The 13,091-nt window shown below is 35.2% G+C and overlaps 2 protein-coding genes across 2 annotated transcripts; both read left to right on the forward strand.

The window, feature by feature from the left end:
• The first annotated feature begins 2,280 nt into the window (after window positions 1-2,280).
• Window positions 2,281-5,107, forward strand: LOC132707574 (pupal cuticle protein G1A-like). The gene is made up of 2 exons (XM_060679479.1): window positions 2,281-2,338; window positions 4,451-5,107. Exons 1-2 carry the CDS (start codon window positions 2,324-2,326, stop codon window positions 5,036-5,038), a joined length of 603 nt encoding a protein of 200 aa, XP_060535462.1. The 5' UTR covers window positions 2,281-2,323; the 3' UTR covers window positions 5,039-5,107.
• Window positions 5,108-9,612: 4,505 nt separating this feature from the next.
• On the forward strand, window positions 9,613-10,983 carry LOC132707551 (uncharacterized). Its single transcript, XM_060679451.1, has 2 exons — window positions 9,613-9,685; window positions 10,639-10,983. The coding sequence occupies exons 1-2, from the start codon at window positions 9,668-9,670 to the stop codon at window positions 10,867-10,869; spliced, it is 249 nt and encodes an 82-aa protein (XP_060535434.1). The 5' UTR covers window positions 9,613-9,667; the 3' UTR covers window positions 10,870-10,983.
• Window positions 10,984-13,091: the final 2,108 nt, after the last annotated feature.

Raw genomic sequence — 13,091 nt, forward strand, 5'->3', positions numbered from 1 at the left:
AAAAAAATAATTGCACTTTCTCACTTACAAAAATTAAGGACATCATGTATCTTATTCCAATGTTTATTTAAAATTCAATATTTCATCTTTTCAGTTAAGATTAAAATGTCACTTTTTCTATTTTTCAGCGGTATTTTTAAGCACGAGTTGTTCTTTATAGAGTAGTTATTGTTTATTATTTAATAGTTCCAAAAAAAAAGATTGATATTCCACTTTATAATTTCGCATCTAGGCTTAATTTTTCAAGTTTTCGAGCACAGCTTCAAGTTACTTGAATAGTATACCACAAAGATTCCCTACCAATTCTGATTTGTTTGGCAGACCTAACCAAATTTACCCAAACAGTAAATGTCTGTAGACCTAATCAGAATTAACCATTATCCCCATCTCAACCATTAAGTACTTCGAATGTCAGACCTAAACCACCGTAGAATGTACCGAATTCCTTCGGACAGGCTCAAACACTACAAACTCTAAAAGTCTAAGAGTGATATAACACGGACGTGGTATATTATTCTGAGAATGCAGATTTCATCATCATTACCATCCGGAAACTTACCACACTGACTCGCCGGTTTTCCAAAATTCAGATAGCAATTTGAGTGCATCCCATGAAGGTCCCATAAATTTTCAAATAAACATCCAGATCAAAACCAATCTTAGTAACATGACTAACTCTAGTGGACTGTATCACATAAACCTTCCAGAACAATATAAAACTACTAATAGATCTGGATCAACTAAATCATTTGTAAATCCAAATATTAGCAAAAAGTATTATCCAAATTGACTCTCCATTCGCTGTAACTACAGTGTTTCAAAAATCTGCGACGTAGCGCTTTAACTTGCGAAAAAATCAAAATTTTCAATTTCACAATGGCCAAAGGTCTCGATAATCTAAAATTACTTCAGATGAATCAAGATTTTAAAACAGGGTTTTAATCACACAATTTGCAAAAATCAAACTTCACTTTTTTAAAACTCAAAACGAATTAAATTGCGTAACAGTGGCACCTAGATCTGAGCGAGTAATTAAAATTAAAAGAAATAAAAAGTAAAAGTTCAGATTTTCACGAAATTATATATTTCGTGAATATACCGTGCCTTTATCAAATGTAATAATTGAATTAATATTATATTAATTAAAATTAAAACATCTATAAATAATGGTGAAACGACTATTCTGAACAATTGATGTTTCCCAATAACTTTGGATTATTCTCAATCGATTTCTGTCTAAAACTTTTGAAGGAAGGATAGGGAAGCACCAATTTAAATAATTTCGAACTAGCTAAAAATAAATTTGACCTATCCAAAATTCGTCTAGATCACCGAAATTCAGAAGAAAAATGCATTTTTTATGACTATGCAGAGGAGAACTCAGGATTGAAAAAAACCAAGAAATTAAATTTCTTTAGAAATGATTGGAGATTGTAAGAGTAATTTTTGTTTTAAGAGAAATCAGTAGCGTACCATACAAGTGTCAAAAATAATGCCTCTTGAAGTACATTTATGCCAAATTTCATTAAAATTTTTAAAGTGGTATTACAGATATTCTAAAATATATTCTATTTTTGAAAAATGTACTATCCTATATCTCAAAAGTTAAGGCGCTTAGGACATATGTTCATAAGATGTTTTCTTTTTAAAATGGATTCAAAAATCGCTATCTTAATTATTGATGGTTAATTACAAACCACGCTGTATATATAAAATAAGAAAATAAAAAATATTTTTTCAGTCAAGTGGAACTTTTCAACCTACTAACCATCAAAATATCGAAAGCTCAACAAAAACTTGTTCACCGTTTTATTATAGAATAATAAGAAAAAGAATACTGTACTTTTTTCACACAAACAAGGAGAGTACCTTTAAAAACTCCTCAGATGCACTACAGCTAGATCCATCGGCTGAAATATGAACTCTATCCGCCTAGAGGGTAAAACATGGACAAGATGGATGGATCTTCCTCAAAGATTTTGGTTAGTTTTGGTTAGGTGATGTAGTTATCGTAAATGTTGAAATAAGTATGGATTCCCCTAACCGGATTGTCATTGTTATACAACAACAAAATTGCCACAGAACACTTGAAAGGAAGCGTAAATTCCTAATCAATACGCCCAAAAACGTATCACGTATTTCGCATACACCGGGCTTACATAGAACAGTTTCGATTTCTCTGATCGTGTCGTACGAAATGTGTCGAAATTTGTTTCGCGCAAGGCGACAGTCGATCTGTCACTATATAAACGAATTTTTATCAACGAATGGAATCAGTCTATTCGGTTTCACCATTTGTAACATACGCGCATCCATTCTGAAAATGTCGTCTCATAAGGTAAGTTAAGTGCTAAACTCCCTTTTGATACCCTCGCGCCCTTATGATACGTTTAGTTTAGTGAAGTTCTAGCTGGTATGCATCACTACATCAAGGCATGTTACTTTTACCATATTGAACTTCCAAAACGAAGATCATAAGATTATTAAAAAAAACAGTTGTAATAATCCTCGTCATCCAAATTTCATGGGATATTATGATATATTTCGGATTATGCCTCTACACCCTGTACTTTGAAAAATGCGAGTGATTAGTCATAAAAGGAATATACAGAAAATGATGAATTAAAGATTTAGAAACTTAAGGTGACAGCCTGTCTTGATCCCGATGTTCAGTACGTACAGGGACATCACCATCATCGATTTTTTAAAAATCCAGTCAATCATTTGTTTGATAAACATATTCCATACAAGAACTCTATTATAACCAAGCCATCCAACCGAAATATAAGAAATATGTATCAACGTACAATGTATCATATTAATCTTTTTTGATTGTTTTGATTTTGGAACTCCTGATGAGTTTAATAGGTTTTTGCTAGGAGGCGTGCTCGTGGCTAATGCAGCAGCGTACAATACATGCGTCGACCGCTATGTTAAAAGTGTCTCAATTTATGCCCATAATAACTTTCAGTTTTCAGAGGTTCAGAGAAGTTGAACAAATTATAGCACCACTACGCTCTATTACCAATGAGGTCGATGGACTTGACCGTCAAAATATTGTTTCAATAACCCCTTATCTATTACATCGTTAATCATAGTATCTCCTCCCTCAAATTTTCCGGTAACTGGACGTTGGCGCGGATGAACGCACATGTAGTTGCCTGGTTCTTCTTGATTATAGCAGAGCATTTGACACTCTCGATCATAATATTTTGTGTACCAAACTTAAATTCTCTTCAAGGGTTTTGGGACCATTATTGTTCTCGCTCTACACCTTATCTTATCTCACCTCGCATCAATTTGGTGACGACTTTCAACTATATTTCGCATTTAATTCACAAAACTTCACCTTAACAACTCTAAATCTCCTCTCGTATGTTAAAGGCAGAGAAAGCATCAAAAAATAACAAAATTTAAGAAAATTGAGAGAAAAGTATCATTTTGCGTATTTTAAGAAATTATTTTAAATTTGATCAACGCCTAAAGAAATTCATTATTTTCGTAAAAATAATAGACGGAATTTTTTTTTAAATTTAATAAGCAACCCAACAATGATGCTTTAAACATAACCTGAATTCTGAAGATGATCGCTAATAAGTTCGAAACGATGCATATCGTTGAATTTGTCTTTGAAAGGACTGTCCAAAAATGAAATAAAATGTAGAAAGTTCTATTTAAAAAATGAAACTTTGTTTGACCAACCTGTATATAAAAAAGTGACTATTAGGAAAATAAAAAAATTATTGTAATAGAAGTAACTTTTGTATTTTTTTTCGAGATAAAGTATAAGCCCCTCTTAAACGGGCCACTCTGTACATTTGTTTTTAAAATTACCCGTTCACCAGTTACTTGATAGGTTAGCCAAAGGCTCTGGCGTTTATCATAGGCCCATGAAAGAATTTTCCTACTAGTGCTAGACATGTTTCAGAGACCGTTTATTTACACTGCAGTAAAATCCTACGGACATAAGGACGGTCAAGTGATTGGTGGGATTAGCTAGGTCTCGATTCAAAATATTTCAATGTATGTGACCTAAAAAGTGGTAAAGCTATCTAGATCAAGATGCGCGACAATTTTTTTTTCTAGAAATTAAGTGTGATCTGATATCGGATATATTATATTTAGAAAAATCTAATTTAAAGAAAGACAAAACTGATCTGGAGAAAAATTGTTTACTTGGAAATATATCAAAACCTCATCAAAGTGTGGGAGCCCCACACACGTTAAAATGCAAAATCTCCAGAACTTGCTTGGTCGTCTTAATTTAAGTCCTAAATTCATTTAAATCAATAACTCTTTGTAGTTGTTCAAGTTCAGTTTCCGTTTCTAATAAATGAAGAATATTAGCGATATCCTTAAATCCTATAAACAATGTAACAATGAAAATGCTTATTATAATTTAATAGGCAAAAATTTTGAGAATTTTATTTTAATAAATGTTTGTTTACAGATTGTGGTACTTCTGCTCGTGGTATTCTCTTCCGCCCTTGAATCGAGCGTCATACCTACAGCCGTACACGCACTTCCAGCTGCGCACGCTCATCTCCACGCAGCTCCATATGCTCACCTGCACACAGCGCCTCATGCTCACCTCCACGCAGCTCCATACGCCCAACTGCACGCAGCGCCTCACGCTCACCTCCACGCAGCGCCCCACGCTCATCTCCACGCAGTACCAGCGGTACCAGCAGTTCACGCAGTTCCAGCAGTACGCTACACCCAAGTCGCCCCACCCAGCGTTTTACCGTTTTCCGCACAAGTCAGCACCTTCGCGCGCAACTTGCACGTGTTCGACGCGCCATACGCAGCTGGAGTACTTCCGGGAACGCCCGCTATAGTCCAAAGGGCGGTACTGCCGGCCGGGCCGGTATTCCCAGCTCCTGCTCCCTTCGTACATCAGCACGCGCTAACTCCGGTAGTTTCGAAAGTGGCCCCCCTTGTTCCGGCGCCACTGGCCCCCCTTGTTCCGGCGCCACTGGCCCATCCCGTTCCGGTAGGTTACGCACCATCGTTGCACAGTGCCCCATTGTGGAGATAAGACATTTTAGACGTCAATTAGTATGTTTCCTAGACTGAATGTGAAATGCGTTGTATTATTTTAACGCTATAGGAGAATTACAAATAAATATATTTTTAGAATAATATTGTTTGTGTTTTAGTAACCTAAAGTGACCCCACGAACAATTTAAAATGTAGTTGAACGTGATACCACATTCGAAGGAAATTGAGAACAAAAGATATAGATTCCTTCAGGATTGAAAAGCAGTAAATCCTAATACCATATGGGAATATGTTATTCACTAGATAAATATTTGTGTGAACTGTGTTTGCGCTAACAAATTTTTCTACGCAAAAGAAAAGAAAACATAAAGAGTATTCTTCTTCTTCAGATGCTTAACCCAGCTATAACGACTTTCTTCAAGCCTGCTCTAAATAATTGGGATGTTGTTCCTCTTTTACCATAGACTTTGCCTTGGAGAATATTGAAACAGCGGGAATGTCTCTTATTGTCGGTTTTTGTAAGAATACTTTGTAAGAGTAAGTATCAAAATACTATATTAATTCGACCCTGGATTAGAGCATAATAAACAGTCTTAAATACAACATCAGTAAGACACTTTCTTAGTTTCCTTAGCACAAATATCTAAGCAGATCATCTGGAAACGAGATATTCAATAAGAATCCATGACCCCAGGAAGCTTTCCCGCTTCTGATTTTTTATCGTATTTGGCCAAATTATCTTTATTGTCGCACCGAAGCAGAGTATCTATTCTGGACAGCAGTGAGAAAGTCATTACGCAATGAACAGAACCGGTCCCAAAATGGATTCTTGGGGAACTCCGTTGTTGATTGATAAAAGCAATGAGTTTTTCCAATCAAATATGATGAACTCCCTAAAACTCAAGATTTTGTAGTAGAACATCACTCGATACACAATCGAACGCCTTGCTCAGGTCACACATAGTCCAAATTGGTTTTAACACCTTGATCGATTCCTTCTACTAAATTCTCGATTATATGAAGCTGAGCTCTTATAGTCGATTTGTTGTTACGAATGCCAAACCGACTGTGCGATCGACCTAGTTATAACGACTTTGTACAAAGCTGCTCTAAATAATTGGCTTGCTGTTTATGAGAACAATGTTCTTAAGTTTTGGAGCTATGATATTTTTCTGGTTCCAGGTTTTCTTTTACCATAGACTTTCGCTTGGAGGACAGATTTGAAAAGGCCTTATTTACTTTCTGTCTTCCTAATATGTCCAACGTATTCCAGTCTTCTTCTGGTGGTGTTCATTTTTACAATGTGTTTTTGTATTCGTGCCAGTACTCCTTGTGTTGGTCCCTCTGTGTTTCTTATCAGGACGACATATGAAATGCTCACCATCACGATCGAAGATATTAAATTTCGACTACAATGGCGAGTAGCAAACAACAGACAGGCATCTGGAGAGAGTCCGGCTTCCATCAAACGCCTAGACTCATTTTTTTATTCTCCGATATTCGTGCTTCGCAGTTTTTGCTTTTTCTTCTCAGTCGCTCCAAGCTCGTAATGCTTTCACGGCGACGAAAGTTTTGTATAATTCGTGAAACAACTTGTTTTCTCGTTCTAAATTGTTCTTTTATCGTTTGCTGTGGTATTTCAGCTTGATAGGACTTTATAACTTTTTAAGATCTATAGAATAATAAATGCCACGAAGTATCATGCACTATCAGGCTATACCGAAAAATTTTCTCTTCAATAACCGAATAAGAAAATAAACTAGTAGTCTTAATTTTGTGGCAGAAAATTAATGTTATGTCCAAAAAATGTGCTTGGAAGTTCGATAAATCCAGAATTCTATTCATTTTATAGGGTCAGTACAGAAAATAATTTACAAATTTTAGGCAGTAGCTCATATATACTGCATGTATTATTTGGACGAGACTTGGTTCGAAAAGGAGGAAGAGGAATAAGAACATCCATTGTACACCGTTGCTCGAGGGAAGGTGGTCGCCAAACGTTCTGCTACTTTCAGCAAGAAACATTAAGAAATCTCTTTTTCCGAATTTCCAAAGATAAGTTTAGCTAAAAAAATAGCAATGATCTACAGCAAAAAGCAACTAGTTAAAGTCCTAAAACTTATTTCATAGACGTGGTCATTGAAAAATCCATATAATAATTATCCATATATTAATTATAATGAACTAGGTATGAATTAATACCAGATAGCAGTTAGAATGACTGCGTTAATGATGTAATTGAAGTGTAAAATATATGTATATCTCCGGTTCTATAGCGTCCTACGCTTTCCGGTTCCCAGTTTCCATTCCTTTCGATCTTCCCAGTCTCCTGGTTGAAAGTTCCTTTCTGACATATCCACGTGATCTTAGGTCTTCCCTTTTTCCTTCTTTCTGTGGATGTCCCTTTTAGAATGTTCTTTGATAATCTTTCTTCACCTATTCTCTCTACGTGGACATACCATATAAGTTTTCGTTGGTCCATTTCTTCATGGATGGTCTTCTGCACGTCCATGATTACCCTTATTCGTTGGTTGTTTACCCGATCCATCCTTGATTTACCGGCCGCTCTGTGTCAGAAGTGAATTTCTAAGGACAGCAGTCTTTCCAATGCTTTTAAATATAGTATAGTATAGGAAATAATATGAATATCTCGTCTTGATTTGGAAAATTTAATAAAAAATTGGACCCGTATCACATTCAACGAAGCCAAGAGATTTTGGGTATTAATTTTTGTCAATGGTTTTTGAATAAAATTGCTTATTATCCTTTGTGTGACCAAGAAATGCTACGTACAAATACTGCTAAATTTTCCAGAAATGCATTCAGAAATTTCCATGACAACCATATTTGGACCTACGAAAACACCCATGCAGAATTTAAACATCAAAAAGAGTTTTATGTAAATGTTTGGGCTGGAATTGTTGAAAATTACTTAATTGGGCCCTTGTTTCTGTCAGCATGGCTAAGTGGCCATAATTATCACCGGTTCTTGGAAGAGGATTTGCCAATATTGCTATTATTACCATATTTACTATGGTTCATGCGTGACGTCGCGCCTGCTCGTAACAATGTTGGAATAAGAGAATATTTAAATCATACATTTATTAACCGACGAGTAGATGACAGCGAACTTCAACCATGCCCCTCTAGGTCACCAAATTTAAATAGTTTGATTTTTTTCTTTTGAAGCATCTTAAGAGTCTGGTTTATCACACTCAGTTAACATTGTAAAAGAGCTGACGGATTCCTGCAATTTAATAACAAACACTGAAGGTATACTTCAAAGAGTGCGCGACGATATGAGGAAAGGGCTGAAGCATGTATCCTTCAAGGTGGACACTTGCAAGAACTTAAGAATCGTTTATTATTTATCTTGTTGTTAGGATGTTATGGTATTTGATTAAAACTGTAAAAGTAAAAAGATCAGTCTTCAAATATTTTTTTCTGAAGGACGTTAATTAGTAACTAAAAACTAGATATTTTGTTTTAGACAGATATTTTCTTGCAGTGGCGACCTGATTAACCAAAATGTTAGTTGTTCATAGACAACCAGTGGCACGTGAAAAATGTCCACATCACGCAGTTCACTATTTATTAAGTTACACACTCTGTACAATATATTATTTTGTACTAGACTAGTGTAAGCTCTAGGAAGTTCAAATGTAATATTATTCCTTGTTACATATGTAGGCACAATAAATCTTAATTCACTAATTAGAAAAGAACAATCTATTCTGCCCCAAACTAGCTTATAAAAAAATATAGCTTCATCAATTTTCCTCCTTTTTTCAAGCGTGCAAACACTAAACTCCTCAGTCAAAACAACATAGGGTACATCAAAATAATAAATATCATACTTGTTATAATATGCATTATTTTGAAAACCGGAAGAATTTCGAACCACAAAGCCTAACATTTTGTAACTTTTTTTTGTTATGCTGTCTATATGTTTATTAAATTTTAATCCGGAATCAAAAAGTTCACCAAGATCCTTTATTTCTATTATGATTTCTTTCATTTTATATTGATACGCCCCGAGTGAGCTGCAAAGGGCTCCGAAGAGGCGCCCCTGTAAACCACATATTGTTTCCGGGAGCTTAAATGTGAACTTGAGAGACTCAGAAGATCCCCCGAGAGACCAAACCCCGACAGCTTCCGCAGAAGAACATCCTCGCACACACGGTCAAATGCTTTAGCAAAATCAGTGCATACTACGTCAACCTGGATATTCAGACGTTTTTTACATATTTTCACATGAAGTTTTCTTTTTAAAATGGACCCAAGAATAACCCCCTTAATTATTCATTGATCCTATTTAAAAGAAAACAATGTACCGGCAAGAAAATATTTCTTATATAATCATGTTCAAATTGAACAGCACGCAATCGAACTAAATTCGGTGGACAATTGATTTTTATCGGTGCATGTCGTGGTAGTCGCTTCAACGAATACCAATGAGCTACCTAGATGCATGAAATTCGTCGATTAATATTCTGGAAGAAAACGGCGAAGATATTTCGCTATCGATTGATCGATGTACGAAAGAATGATATAATTATTATTGGTCATTGGTCCCCTCCAAATTCAACTTCCGTTAACATTAATATAAAATAAAGACCCCAGCGCATCAGATTCAGTACCTCCACAACGCCTATTGTGATTAGCAATGGCTTTCAAAACTTTCGTAAGTAGCTTTTTGGTTACATAATGAGCTAGTACGGTAGTACAGACCTTGACAGCGTTTTTAGTATTTTGTTGATTTTGATGATGTTAATTGATGCCACAAAAAAATGAAATTTTATTTACGTAATAATGTACTGAATACGTAATAATGTAATGTAATGTAATTACGTAATAATGTACTGAAAATTTCTAGAAAATGCCGACTGGGGGTGAAATTTAAAAAGTATTTTTGTGCAAAAGAGGTGTAAGAAGTGATATCTTTATTAAAAATCTGCATACACTAAGGCGCAAAAAAATTATGAAGTATCAAACGCACGAAAAGTAACATACCAAATTTGAAAAATTTTGTGCAAAAAGTGCGATTATTTAAAAAATTCAAAAATGAATTTGCAACTTTGTTATTTTTAAACAGTAAAAAAAAAATTCTCATAAATGTTCAATGTGTCCTTCATTATTTGCAATTACACTTCCGATAATCAGAAGGCATTTATTATAAACTGAAGGTTTAGAGAATGTATCGATTGCAAAATATTTTGCGCCAAGTCAGTCAGTCGACTTATCGCTGCTTAGAATTTTCTAAGTTTAGTTTTTAAAAAATGTGTTCAAGGCTAGAATTTGGTGTAGTATAAGATTGTCCAAAATGTTTATAGTATAGTTAATAGAATCCTGGGGAAGTATTCAGTATGTGTGATCTTCTTTTCACCTTCGAGGTTACTCTTGTGAAATGATAACTGTATTTATTGCCTTTGTAAGATGTATTGAAATTTCTATGTTCGTTCTTTTATGACAATAAATGCTCTATAATAATAGTAAAAGGTATATTATACGATTTGTCAAATTTCACTAGAGAAGCAAACTCAACTCAGCTCAACTGAAGGCTAAAATTTCTGTCAAATGAGATGCTTTATTTCTTTTATGGTTTTTCCAATATTTTAACGTTGTATTTGCGTTTAGGGAATCTTCCTCTTCGTCACTATGGCGATCTCCTGCTGCACCGGAGGCGTAATAACCGCAGTCCCTGCAGCGATTCCTGCCGCCTACTCCGTACCATACGCGTCTTCGTATACCGCCAACGTTGTCAATCACGCGGTTGCGGCTCCGCTAGCGGCTCCAATCCTTGCTCCAGCTGCGGCTCCAGTTGCCGCGTATAGTGCGTACCACGTGTTGCCGCCCCTGATAGTGTAGGCGTCGCAGGAATTTCGGAGAAAATATAGGCCCCAAAAATGCCGAAAATTTGTAAGCTACGACGGCGTTGTGATATTTGTACCATATTTTATAAATAAAATTCCACCACAGTGACATGGTATTTGTTTAAAACAAGCTACAATTGGGAGAAGACGGGCTTCGAACGGTAGAGAATAAAAAGGAGTTTACCAGAGTTTTTTGAAAACTTGTTGATTGTGAATTTACATTGTGCGTTGCTCGCGTCTTATGTTTGATCACAACCTAAAATGGAATTCGTAAATAAAGAATAAAAGAACAATAAATAATAATATTCTTGGGTGTGAGTCTTACAAATACAAAAGAGCCAAGTTTGACGTATTTAGCACTAGCTTCGCTAAACTATCTAGCATACTAAGACTATTTAGCCATTCTAGTTATGTTATAGGGTGTTATACCTTATATTTTTTAATGCTATGAATATTTTTAAAAATTCTAATTATTCGATTGATTTTGAGTGTTTTTTGTCATTACATAGCCCGCGAAATTTTGAGTATTTTTCGAGAAAAATGAAGTTTTCCATTTTTTTTAGAAAAATTTTGCAACAACTCGTGTATCTTATTTTGACCTAGTCAATAATCGCAAACGCAAAGAGAAGTATTTTGAAGAAAACAACGAGAATTCGCAAAAACATGCATTCGGAGATCTACCGGATATTAGTAAGACTGGTGTTCGAACGACAATGGACCACTATTGTAAAAGTGCCTTATTTTTAACGGATAAGCCGGTATTTTACACACAAACCTGAATTAGTAAAACTCATCGTTACAAAATAAAAGTGCTTCAGAAATCTGTCACTAGAGGGCACTTTACGTAGAACATTACTTTTATTCTCCTTGTATTTTATTTATTTAGACTGACATTGCAACATAGAAAAGATTGCCTTAAACAGAATCACAAATCCTCAAAAGTAGGTACTCTTGTTTTACGTCGATACACTGTGACAAATGCTGTCGAAAAGATACGTTTAACCTATTTCTAATGATTTCGGAACGGTTTATTATGTTTTGTCGTAGATCATTGATATCTGTTATAGGTGTTTCATACACTAAACAGTGCCCCCAAAAAAAGAAGTCCGTCGGATTAAGGTCTGGTGAACGAGGTGGCCAAGCTAGAGGGCCGCCCCGACCTATGCTTGATTTAAATACCTGCATTAACCATATGTTTTGTCTTCACTGCAAGCGTACCTTTTCCAGCGAAGGTGTTAGTTCCTCTGGGAGAAATTGCAAATACATTTCCCCATTAAGCGGTCCATTAATGAAATAAGGTCTTATAAGATTATCTCCTATAATCCCTGCCCATACATTTAAAGAAAACAGGCGCTGATGTTTTCTTTCAATATGATACAGATTTCGAAAAATTACAATACAGCTTCGTCACTAAACAAAATTACATTTAAGAATATGGCAATTTTTTCCCAAAATTGAAACATAAAAGGGTCGAAGATCATTTTCATGCAAAACCTCCCAAACCGTAGAGCAAGCAATTGCAGGTGCAAGTGTGAAAACTCGTATTTTTTAGGAACATTAAAATATATATTGATAAAAAAATTGCAGGAGCGAATTCAAAACAACATTTAAAAATGGGGTGTCCCGGTTAAAAAAAAAATAATTTTTATTCATTACGCTTTTTTGAGCCACCCTATATAGTATTAAATCTGAAACCATTGAAATTAATAAAGAACTTTACCCAATCGTTGACTCACCCTGTATATACCAGCAGCCTCTTTAACATTTAGTCATGATCTTTCTTGTCCTGCGATCAAACAAATAATAATAAAAATGTAGTTTTTAATAAGCAATAAGTTCGGGTTAAAATTGGCCAAAGCGGAGATTGATCTACGACAATAAAGTTTGACAATACCTCAGAGTACGCCTATGAATCGCGGCTAATGTTTCTCCGAGGGTGAAAGCTATCTAGGAAGTTTAACCGCCAACAGCTAAAATCGTATTATAATAAAATAAAAAAAGGCCAAACGAACGCGACACCCCTGTATCTTTTTTTCGTCAAACCTCAATTAGGAAGTGCGCCGTAAACTTTCATGCATACTTAAGCAATAACGTGTAATTTGTTAAATTTAAATATTCCTAAGTGTTTACCAGAGCGTTAACTAAAGACATTTATGGTGCTTTTCCTGAATATCGAGTTGAATTCGCTATGATTTCCTTGCATTCTCCCCATTCAAA

Source organism: Cylas formicarius, unplaced genomic scaffold, assembly GCF_029955315.1.
Source record: "Cylas formicarius isolate icCylForm1 unplaced genomic scaffold, icCylForm1.1 PGA_scaffold_9__14_contigs__length_23061073, whole genome shotgun sequence".
Lineage (NCBI taxonomy): Eukaryota > Metazoa > Arthropoda > Insecta > Coleoptera > Brentidae > Cylas > Cylas formicarius.